Genomic DNA, 21,736 nt, shown 5'->3' with positions numbered 1-21,736 from the left:
TACAATCTTAAGATTTGCCATCAACTACACTTTATTCAATTATTTGTCAAAAGCGGAAAGATTTTACCTTTGTCCAATATCATTATCAGCAACCACAAGCTGTATTTCATAATTCTGGAAGAAAATTTACAAACCTGAGTGGCATTAAGAGCGCAGAAGATATAGCTAAACACAGCTTGTGTTTCATCACGCTCTATGAGCATCAAATAACCTAGACTCCACGTTAAACAAAGCACAACGGCTACTGATAAGGATCCCATCATCTTCTTTGCTGACGTAGCCTGTTTTGCACTATAAAAGAACACATTAATTAATCATGTGTTTGCCAATACTAAAGCATTTTACTAATTTTGATCAATCATATTCAGGAGATGTTTTACTGTCTTTCAATAAAATGTTAAAGTGATCTTTCTAGCCTGGTTGACATATCAAATGAACAATTGTTTCACACTTATCAAATTGCTTCAGACCTTATAGCTCTGGTAGAACTAGTTACATACTGTTTCTGGCAATGGCATGGAGTGACTTCTGACTTTCATTTTGTTTCCAGAGAAAGAAGCTGACCTGAGTTATGAAACATTATTTATAAATGGGAATTTCTTAATGGTAGTTAGGAGACAAATATCAATTTTAGGGTGTGAGAATTCTCAACAAAAATTAATAATTTATAAAAATTTAAAATAAATTCGGAATCAAAAGAGTCGCATTTGAAGAGTGTGTTTGACCTGGAAGCAATTAACTGTTTATCATAACTAAACAAACATTGCTGGTTACCAAAAACAATAGAAAGATTGTGGTGGAATACTTTTATGTCTGTGCCATTGACTGAAAGATCTACGATGAATTGATGATCAGCTGAATTTTAAAGTGCTTGAACAAAAGGAAGGATGATCAAAAGAAAATTCAGTTGCATAAATATAGCAATATCAACACAAAATCTCCAAGTCAACAAATGATGCTTTTAATACTGACAGAAGTGAGCCAATACATTCAAACTTTTTGATCAGGGAGGATTGTCTGAATGTGGATTGCATTGTTGGGTTTGGAAAAATTGAATTTCTCATCAGTTTGAAGGAAGTTAATATATAATATTTTATATTACCTGCAAGTACTATGGTCTTTGTTGAACAGCACCAACATTGTCACTAAGGCAAACATGACAAAATTAAATAGCAGTAATATCGCAACTGGAAGAAGAAATCCCCACAGCATTGGCTTTGACAGTTCCAACTTCCCATGTAGATCAAAACCAGATAGCCAGCAGCTGAAAAACAGAAATAACAGTAAAATTTGATGAATAAAGCACACTGAACATGCAACAAAGGGAGATTCATTCACTTGTTTCTAAAATCCGTATATGTGGTAATGATGCTTGGAGTGTGAAACACCCCTTGTCTAAAATATTTTACTTACTTGGTATGAAAACAGCAGAGAAAAATGTCATCTGGACTCATCAGCCTATGTCAGTGTTTATGTTCCTCGCAACACCTTTCCCATCCTTCTAACCACGTCAAAGCAATTTCCCATTCTGTTCAGGTATTTATCTAGCTTTCCCTAAATGTATAATGTCACTTGCCTCAACCGTACATTCTAGCCACTCAATTAGTCTATTTTTTTTTATTCATTTGTGGGATGTGGGTGTCGCTGACTGGCTGGCACTTCTTGCCCATCCCAAGTTAAAATGATCCTGCTAAAATGACCCTGTTGATGTGCAAACTCTCAAATCAATCAGGCTAGCATCTTTAAAAAAAAATTAGTTTTAAAATAAGTGATTCTGAAGACAGGTTAGAGATTATAAGCATAATGATGACTTTCTGAAAATAACAAATAATTAGCTTTCTTTTTCTTATTAAATTAGTTCTGTACAGTGGAATTCATGAAGTTTGATTGATAAAAATAAAAGATGAGGTGTTGGGCTATAGAATCATCACAGGGTTACACAGCCTGAGTGAAATTTTTCAAATGCCCTTTCCAGAGACTGTAAAACAAGAACTTTTATTTTAGAATTTAACTTTGAGGAAATAAATTGTTTGTCATTTTCTTGGCCTTTCTTGCTGAATAATTAAACATATATCACAGCTACAAAATAAAAATTATGTTTAAATGAATACTGAATATCTTTATAAAAAGAAAACACAGATGCTCTAAACATTTAAAATCTCTTGAAATGGATAAAGATTTAACTCATTGCATTTATCTCTCATGTTGCAAATTACTAACTTCTAGTTCTGAAGTAAAATTAGCTCTTGAAAATAATTTTCCTGTTCATGCTTCAGCTGGTTTTCATTTTTTAAAAAAAGACAGGGTTACTGTTGTAACCTAGAAATGTTCATGCTTCAATTTGTTCTTCAGTCAGTTGACAAAATTATACCAATGCATTGAAGGATAATTTCAGGACTTGACATGTAGAGTTATTTGCATTTTCGGAGTTGAAAGAATAGGTGTGGTTGTATTTGCCTTCATCTGACATATCCAGGATGAACATAAGTTCAACTTTGAGAAAGATAGAGGATTCCAAGTAAAACATTACTGAAGGTAATTAAGAAGTCAAAAAATAATTTTACAGATGCAATTAATTATAAGATGTGAAACATCTCATGTTGATGCCTCTATGGTGCCAGAATCATTATTTCTATCCATTTGTAGGTAAATGAAGAAAATATAGCAACAAAAACAATTGGCTGGATTTTACCAAAATCAGCAAATTGTCAGTTTTGGGGAGTTTCATGTAGATAGCTTTAATGAGTTTTCTCATGTAATCCTCCATTGCTCACCTCATTATGTATGCACCACCAGCACTATTGTGCTGCACTCATTCTGTCATGTGCATATCAGAAATATTTGTCACTGTTAGGAACTCCCAAGAACTTGGTGTTAGTGCCATATTTAAAGCTCAACTATGTACCAGGTCAATTGGTACTATCCATGACTAGCCCTTTACAGTTCATGTGGTTGGAGTGAAGTGAAAAAGAACAGCATCTGAGTGCATATAGTTGACACCAGTCACTCTCCACTGCTAACAGAAGCTCACATTCATCAGTGTATTATTATATTACACCATCATCTCTGGTTCACTGTCATCACAACTAGTTACAATAATCAAGCTACACAGATTACTCATGCTTAGAACCATACCATATTTAAAAACCTGCCCAAGGGACTGCTACTATTTCTGTAACATCCAGTGAATAATCATGGCTTCCCATTGTTCAACGCGTGAGTATCACAGGCTGGAGAAACTTCAAACGGTTGAAAACATTCACTTTTATTGAACAAAAGGAAAAGCAAAATAAAACACAAACAAAAGTAACTGCATTTGGAATAAACAAGGTCCTTTGCCTTTCAAGCAACAACAGTTTTACCCAACTACACTGGGTGTCAGTTAAGTCCTAGCTTGGAGCACCCAATGTGGCACCACTCTATCATGGTAAACACGGTGCTCCTCCTGCTCAATGTCTTCATCCTCCTCATTGGAAGACTGCTGTCACTCTTCCAGTTCTTCAACCTCTATCACCTTCCCTCTTTACCTACTTCGGTTGTGCAGAGCACAACATGATGGCATTGTGCAACACACACTGTGGTGTAGCAAATCAATGACCATGTCTAATAAGAGACAATCTAACCACCGACCTCAGACATTCAGTAGTGTTACCAACAATGAATTCCCCACTCACAACATCCTGGGAGTTACCAGAAATTCAACTGGACTCACCACATAAATTAGTGGCTACAAGAGCAGGTCAGTGACTAGGAATACTGCAGTGACTAACTCACCTTATGACTCCCCAAAGCCTGTATATTACCAACTAGGCTCATCAGAAGTGGAATGGAATGCTCTTCACTTTCTAAAGAAGGATTTAGGCCGGAAATGTCAGCCTTCCTGCTCCTCTGATGCTGCTTGGCCTGCTGTGTTCATCCAGCTCTACACCTTGTTATCTCTATTCCCCACTTGCCTGGATGGGTGCTTCCAACAACACTTTGGAAACTTGAAACCATCCAGGACAAAGTAGTCCATTTGATTGGCACCACATCCACACTCAGTAGCAGTTGTGCATACTAGCCAAAAAATACACTCCAGAAATTCACCATGATCCTTAGATAGCATCTTCCAAACCCACAACCATTTCCATCCAGAAGGACAAAAGTAGCAGATACATTAGAAAACTACCAATAGCAAGTTCCCCTCCAAACCACTCAATATCCTGATTTGATAGTTACCATCATCATAGAATTCCTACAGGTGGGGAAGCAGGCCATTTGGCCCATCAAGTCCACACTGACCCTCTAAAGAGCATTCTGCATTTTCCACCCTGAACACTATGGGTAATTTAGCATAGCCAATCTATCTAGCATGCACATCTTTTGACTACAGGAGGAAACTGGAGTACCTCGAGGAAGCATATGCAGACACAGGCAGAACGTGCAAACTCCACGCAGACAGTTGCCTGAGGCTGGAATCAAACCCGGGTCCCAGGCACTATGAGCCACCATGCTGCTAGATTTATTGCTGTTCCTTCATTGCCGCTGAGTCAAAACCCTGAAATTATCTCCCTAAGGGCATTGCGGATCAAGTTACAACAAAGGCACTGCAGCAGTTCAAGAAGGCAGCTCATTACCACCTTCTCAATGGCATCTAGGAACAGCCAATGAATGTTGGCCAACCAGCAACACCCACATCCAACAAGTGAATAGGTTTTAAAAAATCGTTGAAAGCAGCAAGTTGCAAATAATTTAGCACAGCTGTCCCCTTGACAGCCACTTGGGAGAGAATGGTTGCCCATCCGTACAGGTCACAAGTCCTGCTCTAACAAACGACTGTGGTGGTTATCCAGGACATTGCCTTTCCATGGTGGCTATATGCCTCACTTAACTACAGGAGGTGGCATTAAGAATAATAGAGTCTTGACCTCCTGTGCATCCTGAGAGAACCTTCAGCTACACATTCTTCATATGGAGTCAGTTCAGTAGCTGGAGGTGTCTTCTAGTCCTGAGCTTGCTGACACTTTTGGTCCACATCACTTTCTTTGCATCTTTGTTGCATAGAGGCCACAGTGGCAATAACCTCTGCTGTGGCTGAATCCATTGGTCATGATTCCAATAAAACTGTGCGGAGAATATCAGAAATAAAACAAAGAACTGCAGACGTGAAGTTCTGAAGTGAAACTTTAACTCTATTTTCCCTTCACAGATGCTGCCACATACTGCATTTCTCCAGCCATTTCTGCTTTTGTTTGTTGAGGAATATCTGAAGCTACAGGCCCTTTGTAATGTGAGGAGTCAGCGTTCACATCACAACTAATGATAGCTTAGCATAATCCTCTATACAGGGAGCCATAGAGGATGACAAGGATGATGGATTGCCTCTACACAAAACCTTGACAAAGATGTATTCAGAAAAAGCATGCTGGGTAAATAACATATTTGTCATAGGATTACTGAGACTTTGCTGCCACCCCTACCGCCACCGTCCCCCACATCACAAAGAAAAGCAACATTGTATAGAAGAAAATGTTGTCAGATAGTTACTCTTCAAGGCAAGAGGAAACGTGCTCCACACTTTTGTACAACATACGAGATCTTGGACTGTCTTTGCAAAATGTGGCCTGCAGGTGACACTTCTAATATCATCTGTGATTAATTGTAAATACAGAAATTATTATGAATGATCTGTAACTAACAGAGACCTGATCAATGATAATGGGAACTGCAGATGCTGGAGAATCCAAGATAATAAAATGTGAGGCTGGATGAACACAGCAGGCCCAGCAGCATCTCAGGAGCACAAAAGCTGACGTTTCGGGCCTAGACCCTTCATCAGAGAGCTGATCAAGTTTGCTTTATTATCAGGATTTGTATCCCACACAGTTGGATGCTATTTATGTTTCATGTGCAGGATTCTATCATCACAGATGTCCTGCATTGTGTAAGTGCATGTACCCTTAAAGAGCCACAAATTGCTCTCAAATGGAACTTGCATGCTTCGACAGTTAAAGACTACTTACTCCACCTATTCTCAGTGTGGTGGTATCCATTCTCCATTTCCATTGTGTATTTATGATTTGGATAAGAATGGAAGGCAATACTTTGCAGAGTCATAAGTAGGCTCATCCTGGTAACCTAACACATTCCCTAAGCCCTAGCTAAACCAGCATGTTCCTTTCTTCCTTGCACTCCCTGCCAACTGCAGTTCTAAGCTCACCCACATTTCCATTCAACTCTTTCATGTCAAACTTCACCTTCCCTCATTAGCCCCTGAGCCTCTAGCCTACAGCTTAGCCATGACAACAAATGTAATGCACTGTCCTCTGTATCAAAGCCAGTTGGTTCTCACTGTTGACGACCATGCTCCAAAACACTGTAACCCATATCCCCCAAAGCACTATCGTCTTTCACTCTTCTATGTAGGCACAATTATTGTCCCCTCTGAGGCCCAGCATGTTTCCTCCAGTCCACAAAATTGACTCCCCTAATATCCTTATCACAGCAATGGTTCTTGACATCCATATTGACTTCCAGTGAACATGTGCCTAGAGATGACTATGGCTCACCCCCTCACCAATTTGCAACATGAACCCCAATTGGTGAGTGTCCAGGCCCCTAATCAATTTCTACATAGCTCTCTGAGTCTCTAACTAGTAATCCCTAATCGGTTGTATTGCACCAGCAGGACTTAGCATCACTCCCTGGACTCTAATGTTATGGAACTCCTGATCCTAACCACTCCAAGTGGCCAACTAACTGCTTCCAAACCCCTAGATTGAGTTTGGATGCTGCCCTGGACTGACTGTGGTGAAATCCCTGACTGATGGTAATCTCAATGCTCACTGGCAAAATTTATGTTTCGTCATTCAAACCTTGGATTTAAAATCTAACGTTTTTCATGACATTGAGAATCTCAGTTTTCCAGTCTTGTCATGTTTTCCCACTGACTCATCCAATGCTCATGTTCAGAGGCTGAGAGAATTCTGCCCATAATGTTATGTTCTCAGCTGATGGTAAAACTGGACAAAGGAGGTCTCAGAATGAAATTTGGCTCGATAGCCCTTTTTTATTATTCATTTGTGGAATATAGGTATCGATGGCTGCTCAGCATGCAATAATCAACCGAGTTGCCCTTGAGAAGGTGGTGGTGAGCTGCCTTCTTGAACTGTTGCAGTCCATTTGCTGTAGGTTGACTCACTACGCCCTTTGGGAGGGAATTCCAGGATGTTGACTCTGTAACAGTGGAGGAACAGTAATATATTTCTGTGTCAGAATGGTGAGTGGGTTGGAAGGGAACTTGCAGGTGACGGTGTTCCCGTGTATCTGCTGCCGTGTCCTTCTAGACATTTTGGTGGATTATTTGTTACCGCAGTGATCAATCACTGGACATTTTCGCAAAAGTTACCAAAGCACTTTTTACAAAAGGCTATGGAAGCTTATTACATTCAAAAGGAAAAGCAAATTGATAGCTTTATTGAAATACACAAGAACAATTTGAAACAGTCTTATTACAAATATCAGAAATAGAAATTCAATCCTTATACCCTCAACAATAACCTTACAGATACTCAACCTTAATGCAAGACCACTCTGACTCCACTTTACACCTTCTTGTTCAGTTGGCATGACTGTAATCAATTTCTTTCCAGCAAAGTTCTGCATTCACCTGAAGCAATTTTTCTCAGTTAAAGGCCCTTCCTGAGACCCTTACACAAACTGTTAGCACAGCCCCCTTCTTTACACGTATTCTTTATGTCTATTTATTCATCAGCCTTGTAATAGGTCTTTCTCTTTGACATTTTAAAGCCTTCTGTTTCTGGACCTTTTCTCTTATTAACGTCTAGGCCATCCAGGACATCTATTTTACCCTGACTGTTATGGAAACTGCTAAATTGCACTGTCACTCTTACAGGTTTTTTTCTCTCTAAATGACCTGCTTCTGTCTGAATGAAATGTGTTGCCAACTTTCTAATGAAACTTGTTTCTTTCTCTGTAACACACAACACTTGTTGTGAAGCGACATACCTTTGTTTCATCACTTTGTTTCAAATGGACTGACCATTCACCTCAAGATTTTTAAAAAGCTCATTTAAGTATGTGTAAACAAACCTTCGGACAACACTGTGGCACTCTAAGAACTCAAAAATGAAACCAAAACTATGTCCTTTCTTAACATGTTCAATATAACAATGCACATCAAATTCAAAAGCTGTATATAATTTATCCGTTTTAGAACTCGTGTTCACAAATTATAATATTTTATCAGCCTTCATCACAATTGCACTAAAAATAAAGTTTCCTAACAACATGAACACATTGACAATTATACAACTTGCAATTTCATGCTCAAATTTAATTTTATTTTGTACATTGTAAAATCATGTATATAATTTCCCGAGAAAACCTATTTGCACGTGAGAAACTTGAAACTATATTTTAATTTATTTTGTTTCTATGAGGAATACGTGTGTGATACATGATGTGTAATGTATTTGTTTTGTTGTGTAGCCTGTAGAATTCAATAATAAGTGGCATATGTGTATGCTTTGACGATGCTTTAATTGTATAACTAGTGTGTTTGTTTAAACAATGTGATTATTTTTAGATCAGATTCCCTACAGTGTGGAAACAGGCCATTTGGCCCAACATGTCCACACTGCTCCTTGAAGCATCCCACCCAGACCCATTCACCTATAATCCACACACCCCTGAACACTATGGGCAATTTAGCATGGCCAATCCACCTAGCCTGCACATCTTTCAACTGTGGGGGAAACTGGAGCACCTGGAGGAAACCCACGCAGACACGGGGAGAATGTGCAAATTCCTCACACAGTCACCCGAGGCTGGAAATGAACCTGGGTCCCTAGAGCTGTGAGGCTGCAGTGCTAACCACTGAGCCACTGTGCCGTCAAATTTAACCATTTAAAGTTTAATTTTGACAGTTAATTGGATACTTGTGTAGCATAGTGATGTGGATGATGAGGAGTTGATTGCACTGAAACAGAATGCTACCTGACATAAAGTAAAATCACATGAATTGCTTTAGTAAAATTGCAGTAAAACAGAAGTGTAAAGCTGTGGTTAGGAAATCATCTTCACACAGAATTTGTTTATCAGCTACAATTAATATTTTTGATTTACATTAATTTATAATTTTGGTATTTGGCAAAATAGTTGTCAAAGCGGCTCTGTCATATTATGTTTTTGAGCACAATGTTTTTAAGGCTATATAATGGTACAACGTACTCATGGACTGGATCATAATCTGTGCCCCAGACTATTCATCATTAATCCAAGGAAAATTTACTAATATATTATCAGTTGCAAGAGTTAAAACACATTGGAAATATACATTGATTATATACTTACAATTCTTCTTGCCGATAATTCAGTGCATCTTCTGTTTTGAAAGTAGCTGCTAATGTTATAATAACAATAACTGCTGGAAGACCTGAAGAATACATTATTAAAACAAAATTATGTTTCTACTTATAAGATTTAACATTTTTTCTCAGAAATATAATTTGACCAAATAAAATTCAGACCTTGTTTTTTTATTGGGGGAAAAGTTCGACCAGAGCCCACAAGAAAGGAAAGTTTTGAATTTCTATTTAATGCTGCAATATCAATTATTTATAAACGAATAGATTTTTACAAGCTTTTATCATTAGAAATAAATTAACAGCAAACAAAAATTCACAACTTTTGTGATCCAAATCCCTTTAGTACAGTGTAGTGCCCTTTTGCAGTTGGCTTGGTTTATATACAAATGTAACAGTCTTCTAATCATGACACTTGATGTCTGTCATCTAGCATGTGTAACCCATTCCCTTGTTGCTGAAGAGTTATCAAATATCATGTCATATTCTTCCCCTATATGTGTGCTTTGGAGATATTTTTGATGAGGCTTCTATAAATTTTTAAAGGTGTGCAGAAGAGAGGCCTGTGTGTATATTTAGATAAACATTTAAAGGTGGCGGGGCTGGTGGAGAGAGCAACTAATGTATCCTAGGCTTCACTAATATTTGCATAGAGCTCAAATGCAAAGAACTTATGTTAAACAGGTGCACAAAAGTACAATAGCAAACAGGTTATGCTAAATGTATGTAAGACACTGGTTAGACCTCAGCTGAAGTACTCTGCATCATGCTGATGCCACAATTCAGGAAGGGCACGAGTGTTCTGGGGGCAATGCTGATGATGTTTCTGAGGATGTTTCCAGGGATAAGAAACTTCAGGTATGAAGATAACGAAATGTGAGGCTGGATGAACACAGCAGGCCCAGCACCATCTCAGGAGCACAAAAGCTGACGTTTCGGGCCTAGACCCTTCATCAGAGAGGGGGTTGGGGTGAGGGTTCTGGAATAAATAGGAAGAGAGGGGGAGGCGGACCGAAGATGGAGAGAAAAGAATGAAGATATGAAGATATATTGGATAAGTTGAGACTGGTTTTGTTGGGGGAAAGAAGGCTGAGTAAATTTGATACAAATTTTCAAAACCATGAGGGGTCTGAACCAAATAGCTGTGAGAAACTGTTCCCACTCAAAAAAAGGATCAAAACAGAGGAGATGGCTAAAACATAATTGCAAAAGAAGCAAATGCAATGTGAGTAAAGCCTTTTTCATATGAGTGATTTGGGTCTGGAATGCACTGCCTCAAAGTGCAGTAGAGAACCATTTAAATGAATTTTCAAGAGGTCATTGAATGATTATTTGGAAAGAAATAACATGCAGGTTCATAGGATTCACTTACAACGCTGGTTTAATGAGCAGGGGCAATCATGACAGGTTGAATGGCCTTGCTCTGCTCTGTTACAATTCTGAGGTTGTATGTTCAGATATTTTGAGTGTATTGGATGAGATATGACAGGTCTGTGCATGGGTTTTGGGAGGGCTGTGGGATTGTGAGGGTAGAAGCAGATGGGAATCTGGAAAATAAAAGGAATGTGTTGAAATAGACATCTCTATGATTTAGTGCAAGTCTCAGTAAGAAAATTTAGAGAAAATCATAAGGAAAATCTTTACCAAACTTCAGAGGCCTTAATATCAGATCACTGTGCTTGGAATATTTTTGTCATGTGCATAGAAGTTGCTTTCATGTTTCCTACAGAGCAGTGACTACACTCCACAAATAGTTCTCTTAGGTTAAATCATCTTGGGGCATTCTGAGGTTATGAAAATCACCACGTAAATGCATGTCTTTCTTTATTTTTTCTCCCCGTTACCAATCACATTTGGAACCCTCTATGACTGTCCAAAAGTACGTAAAATCTTATCCTCCAAATTCCTGAAAACAGCCTTAAAAATTATAATAAATTACACAAAAAGACATTATTTAAATAGAGAGAGATTGCAGAACTCTGAGATGCAAAGGTATCTCAGCATTTGAACCTCAAAAAGTTGGTATACAAATACAACAAGTAATTAAGAAGGCAGTTGGAATGTTATTGCTTATTACAAGGGTAAGGAAACGTACAAATAGAGATGTTATGCTCCAGTTGCACAGGACACAGATATGACCAATACTATGCCTAGCTTTGGCCTCCTCATTTAAGAAATGATATGAATGCGTTGGAAGCAGTTCAGAAAATATTCATTCGATTGGTACCTGGGATGGAGTTGGTTTATGTTGAGAAGTAAGGCTGGACAGGCTGTGCATCTGCCCATTGTTGTTTAGAAGAATAAGTGGTCATTTTAATGAACCTTGTAAGATTCTGATAGGACTTGGCAGGACAGATGCTGAAAGGATCTTTCCTCTTTTATGGGGGACAAGAATGAGGTGATTCAATTTAAAAATATGGAGGCATTTATTCAAGACAGAAATTAGATTTTCTTTTCTTTCAGAGAGTTGTCAGTCTATGAAACTCTCTTTCTCAGAAAGTTGTGGTGGCAAAGTAAATCAATATTTATAATGGAGAGGTAGACAGATACTCAACTAGCAAGGGTGTCAACGGTTGTTGGGGCCATGGAGTGAGGTAATAATCAGCCAGTCATGATTTTACTGAATGAAGGGGCAGGCTTGAGGGACCAAATGGCTCCCTCTTTCTACTAATTCTAATGCTCATATGAAAATTTGCTTTTGTATTAAGTTTGATGCTTTTTTAGTTGTTTATCAAGATCTTTGAATCTTGTGTGTAATTTTTTTATGTTATGTTAATACATTAGACATGTAACAATTTCTAACATGTTCATGTAGATTATCTGCGTGTTTCAAGGCTCACTTTATGAAAATTAGTTAAATTATGCTCCATTAATTTTCATGTTATTCTTACTTTGATATATCATGCTGTACTCTGATAGACACGACAGAGTGTATGAGTTATTATTAAACCTGGAAAAGTAATAACATTTATTGGCCAAAACCAAAGATGTTGTTCTCCTGCTCTTGCACTTATTGAACAATAATGATCAAAAACTCAACCATACCACGAATATTGTGTAAGAGATTCACTAAGTATTGGAGCTATTATAAAAGAATAATTGTTTAAAGTTAACTGATCCCTTACCCCATCCAATCACTGAAATCCATATTAAGAAATCCCTTGGTAGAGGTTTGAACGCGTGAACCAGAAGAACATACATCTGAGCACCATACAGTGCTGACCAAGTGAATGTAGCCATTAAAAAGTACTGAAGGATGGCAGCAACAGCAGTACATAGGTAAACCTCTGGTGGATTGGAACGGTCAGAAGGTAGAATAATGTTTTCTGTATTGTTCGCAGCATTTTTCTCATTTAGAGCATTGGGGTTGTTTATCCCAAAGACAAAGATCAAATTAATCATAAGCATCGATGTGCAAAGACTCACAGTTACCCAGGTAAGTGATGTCTTGCGTGCTTGCCTAAAGAGAAATTTTTCAATAGTTAAAGTTTTGATTCATTTTAAAATGACAGATTATGACATGAATAGAAAACAAGCAATCCAATGTATCCCATTCATAGCAAACAGGCAATCCAATGTATCCCATCCATAGCAAACAGGCAATCCAATATATCCCATTCATAGCAAACAGGCAATCCAATATATCCCATTCATAGTAATCAGGCAATCCAATGTATCCCATTCAGGAACAAATTGATTTCAATAAGAGAGTATTGAATGTGGGCTGCTTAGAGCACTGGTTGTACCCCTCCCTCTGAGCAACGAGGCCTGGATTCAAATCTCACATGCTCCAAAGGTGCATAATAGCATCCACGAACAGGCTAATATGAAAATATTGAAGCGTATATTGACAGATTTTCTTTATTTACTTTCATTATTAAAATTCTTCTATCAGCAAAGCTTCCAAACTCATCTAAGGCAGCCAAGCCCTCTTATGGTGCTCTTCCTTTCTGTCCTACTAATCAGGCACATGCATAAACCACAACTTGAATTTGTATAATGCATTTAAGGTTTTAAAAATGTTCCAACCTGCTTTACAGGAGCCTTGTCATGAAAAATATCACGCCACAACACATTATGATTTATTATCACTGATGACTAAAAGCCATAGCTTCTGAAAGGAGGAGGGGAAGGAGTAGAGGCAGGGACATCAAGGGATAAAATTCAAAACTTTGGGACCTAGACAACTGAAGACACAACTGACAGTGATGGAATAGCGGAAATCAGAGATGGATAAGAGATCAGAATTCAAAGAGCTCAGACAACCTGATAAGCTGTAGGGTTTCAGAATTTGACAGAGATAGGAATTGATGAAGGTCCTGTGTCCACTCTCGTTTGTCATTTGTATAAACAAGTTGGATGGCAATATAGGTCGCATAGTTGGTTAGTTTGTGGATGATACCAAAACTAGTGGTATAATCGACAGTGGAGAAGGTTATCTAAGGGACCTTGATCAACTGGGTCAGTGAGCTGAGGAATGGCAGATAGAATTTAATTTAGATGAATGTGCGGTGTTGCATTTTGGTAAAACAAACTGACGCAGGTCATACACAGATAACGGTAGGGCCCTGGGGAATGGTGTTGAAGAGAGAGACCTATTAAATTGGAAAGGGTGCAGAAAGGATTTACAAGAACATTACTGGAACTGGAAGGTTTGAGTTACAAGGAGAGGCTGGATAGATTGGGACTTTTCTCCCTGGAATGCAGGAGGCTGAGAAGTGACCTTGTAGAAGTTTATATAGTCATGAGGGGCATAGATAAGGTGAATAGCCAAAGTCCTTCCTCCAGGGTAAAAGAGTCCAAAAATAACATAGGTTTAAGGTGAGAAGGAAAAGATTTAATTGGGACCTGAGTGGCAATTTTTTCCACACAGAGGGTGGTGCGTACATGGAACAAGCTGCCAGAAGAAGTGGTATGTGCAGGTGCAAATACAACATGTAAAAGAATTTGGAAACGTACATGGATAGGAAAGGTCTGGAGGGATATGGACCAAATACAAGCAAATGGGACTAGCTGAGTTTAGGAAACCTGGTCGGTACAGTTGAGTTGGTCGAAGGATTTGTTTCCAATCTGTACAACTCTATGACCCTATCTGGGGACTTCAGCAGAAAGATTATAATGTAAAACTGAGATAAGAAGTCGATGTAGATCAGGAGAGGTGTGCACAGGCTTACTGTGCTTTAGGATATGACAACAGAGCTTTGGATGAGCACAATTTTACGATGAATAGAAAATCAGGGGCCAGCTAGTAAAGCATTGAAATTGTCATACTTGTGTGTGATGAACTTTGAATTGCTTTAATTCTTAAAGCAATTAATATATTAATACGTTATTAAAAAATATGATATCCTGCTGACAAATCTAAATATTTAAAAAGTACATGTCTGAGCTATGAGTGCATGTTGCTGATACTGGGTTCCTAAATTGGAATGGTGTTCCATTTCCCAATTGATAAGTTATTGAGTAAAAGTTTCATCCCAAAAACGAACAGTAGATAGGTACTGGAGATGGCATTCCAGTGGACTGGCTCCTTGCCACAGATTGAATTATAGGATGCATGTTAGCATCAATGACAGGGTGGAATTTAATACTCTCTCCCAAATTGAGTTTGGATGTGGGTAATTAGTAAGGAAGGGGAGGATGCCAGGTGAGGAACTCCCTCTTTTCTGCCTGTGTCCTGAGCAAGTCCAAGGCAGGAAGCTTTATGAATGGCCTTTCTGCCTTTCTAAAATGCAGGTTCTTCAATGGGTAATTAATACACATTCAATTTTAATTTTAATCAAGTTAAATTTAATTGTGTGAGATACTGTATTATGATTCTCTTTAAAACTCACACACAAGCATTCTATGTTTACGATACTGTGCTTCCATTCATTCAAAAAGCTGCATTTTTGTAGTACATTTTACTCTTTCAAGATCAACTAAATTAAACATCCCTTCCAGGCTGCCAAGTCATGACTATTTCTTTACACCTTTAAATTCTTATCGGCCTCATGCTGCCAGCAAAGTTTAGACCTGTTTCTGTGTCAAAGATTATCCCTGAATAAGTGTTAATAGTGTAACCTACTCAGAACAATACAATCCCCTCTAATGTGTTTCCATAATTCACTTGAAACTATGGAAAGATTATAAGATTAATTAGCCCTGAGTAACCATCTTTTGGGACCTGAATAGACTAAAGGGCATCAAACAGTCTCCTCCACCAGAGATAGTGGGAACTGCAGATGCTGGAGAATCCGAGATAATAAAATGTGAGGCTGGATGAACACAGCAGGCCAAGCAGCATCTCAGGAGCACAAAAGCTGACGTTTCGAGCCTAGACCCTTCATCAGAGAGGGGGATGGGGTGAGGGTTCTGGAATAAATAGGGAGAGAGGGGGAGGCGGACCAAAGATGGAGAGAAAAGAAGATAGGTGGAGAGAGTATAGGTGGGGAGGTAGGGAGGGGATAGGTCAGTCCAGGGAAGACGGACAGGTCAAGGAGGTGGGATGAGGTTAGTAGGTAGATGGGGGTGCGGCTTGGGGTGGGAGGAAGGGATGGGTGAGAGGAAGAACAGGTTGGGGAGGCAGAGACAGGTTGGACTGGTTTTGGGATGCCGTGGGTGGAGGGGAAGAGCTGGGCTGGTTGTGTGGTGCAGTGGGGGGAGGGGACGAACTGGGCTGGTTTAGGGATGCGGTGGGGGAAGGGGAGATTTTGAAACTGGTGATACCATTAGGCTGCAGGGTTCCCAGGCGGAATACGAGTGCTGTTCCTGCAACCTTCGGGTGGCATCATTGTGGCACTGCAGGAGGCCCATGATGGACATGTCATCTAAAGAATGGTGGGGGGAGTGGAAATGGTTTGCGACTGGGAGGTGCAATTGTTTGTTGCGAACTGAGCGGAGGTGTTCTGCAAAGCGGTCCCCGAGTCTCCTCCACCAGCATGCTCCACCCACTGCATCTCAAAACCAGTCCAACCTGTCTCTGCCTCCCTAACCTGTTCTTCCTCTCACCCATCCCTTCCTCCCACCCCAAGCCGCACCTCCATCTCCTACCTACTAACCTCATCCCACCTCCTTGACCTGTCCGTCTTCCCTGGACTGACCTATCCCCTCCCTACCTCCCCACCTATACTCTCCTCTCCACCTATCTTCTTTTCTCTCCATCTTCGGTCCGCCTCCCCCTCTCTCCCTATTTATTCCAGAACACTCACCCCATCCCCCTCTCTGATGAAGGGTCTAGGCCCGAAACGTCAGCTTTTGTGCTCCTGAGATGCTGCTTGGCCTGCTGTGTTCATCCAGCCTCACATTTTATTATCTTGGATTCTCCAGCATCTGCAGTTCCCATTATCACTGTCCCTACAGTCTGCTCCTTTTTAATCTTTGAAATTTCCATATACACTACCTATTTCTATAACACTGTACTAGCTATTTCTAACTTGTATTTAGGACTACGATCGTATACTAACATAGAGATTTATACTTTTTAAGTATGTATTAAATAGGGCTGCTACTCCCTTTAGGAATTGTACTATCAAAACAATGCATCTGTGAAACTGCATGAATGAATGTGTAGGAACTGTCAATAGTCGATGAAATCTCACAATCCAGCTGCAGCAGATCAGTTGAATATCCTCTATACTTTTATTTAGCACACGTATAATTTCTCACTTCAGGCTTTAGCAAGGAACTGTAGCTCAGGTTGTGGGTGAGGTTGTTGACCTGTTTGTCGAGCTGGCATGTTTTTGGTCAGAAGTTTTGTCACCATGCTAGGTAACATCTAACCTGGTGATGAAACGTCTGAACAAAAACTAGCCAGCTCGGTGAGCCAGACAACAACCTCAATTTTTCACCTATATAGATCATATAGATCTGGTATTTCTACCAACATTGCTAACTTTAAAGGCAAAAAAAGGACTAACACCTTTTAATTATACAAGCTCAGACCAGAGAGACATGCTATTCCCGTCAGGATTAACAGCCAGCATTTAGGAAGTTCTTAAACCATTTCTTGCTTCCCTAGGACAGACATCACACAAACCTGTGTAAAATAGGTAGAAATATGTGACACCATAGTGCTAAGATTTTAATGTATGTAAAAAACTATGTGCAAAGAGGCTTTTTAGTGTAATTAATGTAAAATTGTGCTTTGGATTCCAATGCTGCTTTGAACTGTGCCACTGCAGATGCTCAATAAAGAGGCTATTTTCACCACTCACTGATCTTGGCCATTATTGAACAATCTCACAACTTGGCATAGGCAGGAGGATTGTTGGATCACTGTCAAAACTCACTGGTCATTGTCACTACTCGAAAGGTAAGAGATAATGGGAACTGCAGATGCTGGAGAATCCAAGATAATAAAATGTGAGGCTGGATGAACACAGCAGGCCAAGCAGCATCTCAGGAGCACAAAAGCTGATGTGGAACAGTCCCTCTTCCGCACCTACACAGGCCCCAAACCCCACCTCTTCCTCCGGTACATTGATGACTGTATCAGCGCCGCCTCTTGCTCCCCACAGGAGCTCGAACAGTTCATCCACTTCACCAACACCTTCCACCCCAACCTTCAGTTCACCTGGGCCATCTCCAGCACATCCCTCACCTTCCTGGACCTCTCAGTCTCCATCTCAGGCAACCAGCTTGTAACTGATGTCCATTTCAAGCTCACCGACTCCCACAGCTACCTAGAATACACCTCCTCCCACCCACCCTCCTGCAAAAATTCCATCCCCTATTCCCAATTCCTCCGCCTCTGCCGCATCTGCTCCCACGATAAGACATTCCACTCCCGCACATCCCAGATGTCCAAGTTCTTCAAGGACCGCAACTTTCCCCCCACAGTGATCGAGAATGCCTTGACCGCATCTCCCGCATTTCCCGCAACACATCCCTCACACCCCGCCCCCGCCACAACCACCAAAAGAGGATCCCCCTCGTTCTCACACACGCATCATCCTCCGACACTTCCGCCATCTACAATCCGACCCCACCACCCAAGACATTTTTCCATCCCCACCCCTGTCTGCTTTCCGGAGAGACCACTCACTCCGTGGCTCCCTTGTTCGCTCCACACTGCCCTCCAACCCCACCACACCCGGCACCTTCCCCTGCAACCGCAGGAAATGCTACACTTGCGCCCACACCTCCTCCCTCGCCCCTATCCCAGGCCCCAAGATGACATTCCACATTAAGCAGAGGTTCACCTGCACATCTGCCAATGTGGTATACTGCATCCACTGTACACGGTGTGGCTACCTCTACATTGGGGAAACCAAGCGGAGGCTTGGGGACTGCTTTGCAGAACACCTCCTCTCAGTCCGCAACAAACAACTGCACCTCCCAGTCGCAAACCATTTCCACTCCCCCTCCCATTCTTTAGATGACATGTCCATCATGGGCCTCCTGCAGTGCCACAATGATGCCACCCGAAGGTTGCAGGAACAGCAACTCATATTCCGCCTGGGAACCCTGCAGCCTAATGGTATCAATGTGGACTTCACCAGTTTCAAAATCTCCCCTTCCCCCACCGCATCCCAAAACCAGCCCAGTTCATCCCCTCCCCCCACTGCACCACACAACCAGCCCAGCTCTTCCCCTCCACCCACTGCATCCCAAAACCAGTCCAACCTGTCTCTGCCTCCCTAACCTGTTCTTCCTCTCACCCATCCCTTCCTCCCATCCCAAGCCGCACCCCCATCTACCTACTAACCTCATCCCACCTCCTTGACCTGTCAGTCTTCCCTGGACTGACCTATCCCCTCCCTACCTCCCCACCTATACTCTCTCCACCTATCTTCTTTTCCCTCCATCTTCGGTCCGCCTCCCCCTCTCTCCCTATTTATTCCAGAACCCTCACCCCATCCCCCTCTCTGATGAAGGGTCTAGGCCCGAAACGTCAGCTTTTGTGCTCCTGAGATGCTGCTTGGCCTGCTGTGTTCATCCAGCCTCACATTTTATTATCCAAAGGTAAGAGACTGCCTTCTTAAAGTCATGACCCTAGTCCCTGAAGGTGATCCCGAACCTCTTGTGAGTTGGCCATTTTCGAATCCCCAAGCACCCAGACCTCGAGCGATCCAAGTTAGCTGAAATTGCCCACAGCACGAGTGCTTGGGAGAATATGACTGATCCCAGTCGGCTGCCCATGACCTCCAAAGGTGGGCTGGCCCTTCCTGACTTTACCGAGAAAGAAATGCTATGGCAGTTACAAAACTATGTTGAAGTACAGTTCTCGTTAGTGGAAGCCCGAACCAAAATTGTGCAGAAACACAACATTCCCAAAGGACAGTGGACACTAGATGAATGAAACGGGCCTGGGGAAAGTCACCCAACAGAAAGATAAGCACAGAATTAAATAGACCCTTGCATTAATGGGACAAATTTACCAAAGGAATGATATCATGTCTCAATCAGCCCATGATCGTGAATTAAACCATCTTAAAGAACTATTAAAAGTAATGCACAAACAGCTGCAAAAGGAAAGATCAAAGCGGGATAAAGCTGAACTTAAAAGTCAGGAGCTTGAGAAAGAAAACAAGAAATTGAAAGATGAGATAACAGTCCTGTCAGTTTCTTTCCTGGTTCCCAAGCCCATACAGAATTTGTATCCAATTGTGACATCCAGGAAATGGTTCAGCAAAACCAAGCTATTGTCCTTGGGAAACAGAGGGATGAAAGTGATGGGTCCTCTAGCAGTGAAAGTGATGAGGATCGTATATCCCCGGTACTGTTTTACACCACTTAAAGCCAATAAGATAAAAATAGAGTAAGTGGTATGGCAAAGGTTAGAGGATGGCACTGAGGTAGATGTTCCACTAAAACAGACCAAAAAACACACTGTGCATGGACCTGTGACCCCTGAAAACATAGACAGATGGTCTAAAGAAATGCCGCACCAAAAGAAGGGGCCAATAAAGACATGGGAAAACCTATACCACTTATGCGGAATATATATGCTCCATCTGTGGGACAGGATACAGATTCTGAATGTCATTGTCAAAAGAGAAGGATGCCCTCTCTATGTGGCAGCCAAAGTTGCCCTTGGAGCTTACGAGCGGGAATCGCAAGCTGGCTGGACAGGGGTACAGTTAGCCCAGGACTGATTGGACAAAAGTTACGGTTTGGTGTCAAAAAGCTACAGATGAAGTCCCAGAATACGAGGAAAGGTGTCAGGTCACCTGGAAAGAGTGTGCAGGAGTTCCAAACGTGCAGGACAAAAGGGATTTTGAAGGTTGTGATCATGGCCTGCTGGAGCTTGCTTTTGTGGCCAGACTTAAACCTGAGCTCACTAAGATGCTAAAGCTCACCAAACCAGACTGGGACCAAAGCGGGGTGCTAATCATTATGAATAACTGTACTGAGCCCACCGGCTCAAATGAGATATGGGTGCTAAATTGCAAGCCCGACAGACAAGACATGTGGGGCAGACACACAGCACTGTCAGAAAAACCCAGGCAAGTGTTACATCTGTGGTAAGGAAGGTCACTGGGCCAGAGGATACTGGCAAAAGGGAAAAGGTGCCCAATAAGCAATAAGTAAGTCGAACCCCAAAAACTGGGAGTAAGACTGATCTCATACAGCAGTTTGCTGAAGATGACAAAAATCTGACAAAGCCTGTCCCATGCCCCTTTATGTTCCTACTGGCTTTATGCCAGCAGAGGGGAGAAACTCTGTATAAAACCATGAGGGTGGGCGACCTGGACACAGGACCAGAGTTGATGTGTCTATTCTAGAAGTAGGAGAGCAAACTCCCAATAGATGGGACGTGAGAACAGCTGACAGAGCAGGAGCTGACAGGATTGAAATTAAAATGACCAAGCCCCCGCGTATTGCATTTGGCCTTTGCACAGGTAGGGCCTGTAGTCCAGCTGTTCCTTGGAATGGATATCCTCACCCAACTAACTTCGTCTTTCCATTTCGATGATGGACAGATAGCATGGTCCATCAGAACCCGACAAAGGGAAGAATCAAAAGGCTACTTCATCTAGGGTAAAGACAAAGACGACTGTGGGTTACTGTAAATGGAACCTGCAACTTTTACACCTTGCACTAAACAGTATCCCATCAGCCTGACGTCAATTGCAGGAATCATCCCAATAATTCAGACATTAGCGGAAACATGGATCTTGGTTAAAAACCCACGGCACCTCGAATGGCCCAGTGTGGCCCATGCAAGATGCAAGTAGGGAATGGAGATTAATGACAGATTACAAGAAAGCCAACCAAAGCATCAGTCAGAAGGGCCCATCAATTCCTTAACACCAGACCACACGTGATTCTCAGTTATAGGTATGGCTAATGGCTTCTGGTCAGTGCCCCTAGCACCTGAAGTAGAACATAGAACATAGAACATTACAGCACAGTACAGGCCCTTTGGCCCTCGATGTTGTGCTGAC

At 41.3% G+C, this 21,736-nt stretch overlaps 1 protein-coding gene across 1 annotated transcript in view; it reads right to left on the bottom strand.

Annotated features, from left to right (window-relative positions):
• The window catches only part of LOC125457206 (adhesion G-protein coupled receptor G7-like), a 71,864-nt gene that overhangs the window by 9,558 nt on the left and 40,570 nt on the right, over nt 1-21,736 (bottom strand). The window contains 4 exon segments of the mRNA XM_048541112.2: nt 135-291; nt 1,103-1,264; nt 9,355-9,436; nt 12,491-12,825. Coding sequence (XP_048397069.2) covers nt 135-291; nt 1,103-1,264; nt 9,355-9,436; nt 12,491-12,825 — 736 coding nt within the window.

The sequence above is a fragment of the Stegostoma tigrinum genome, chromosome 12 (genome assembly GCF_030684315.1).
Source record: "Stegostoma tigrinum isolate sSteTig4 chromosome 12, sSteTig4.hap1, whole genome shotgun sequence".
NCBI lineage: Eukaryota > Metazoa > Chordata > Chondrichthyes > Orectolobiformes > Stegostomatidae > Stegostoma > Stegostoma tigrinum.
Note: the sequence above shows the minus strand (reverse complement) of the source record. Positions and strands in the feature narration are given on the sequence as shown.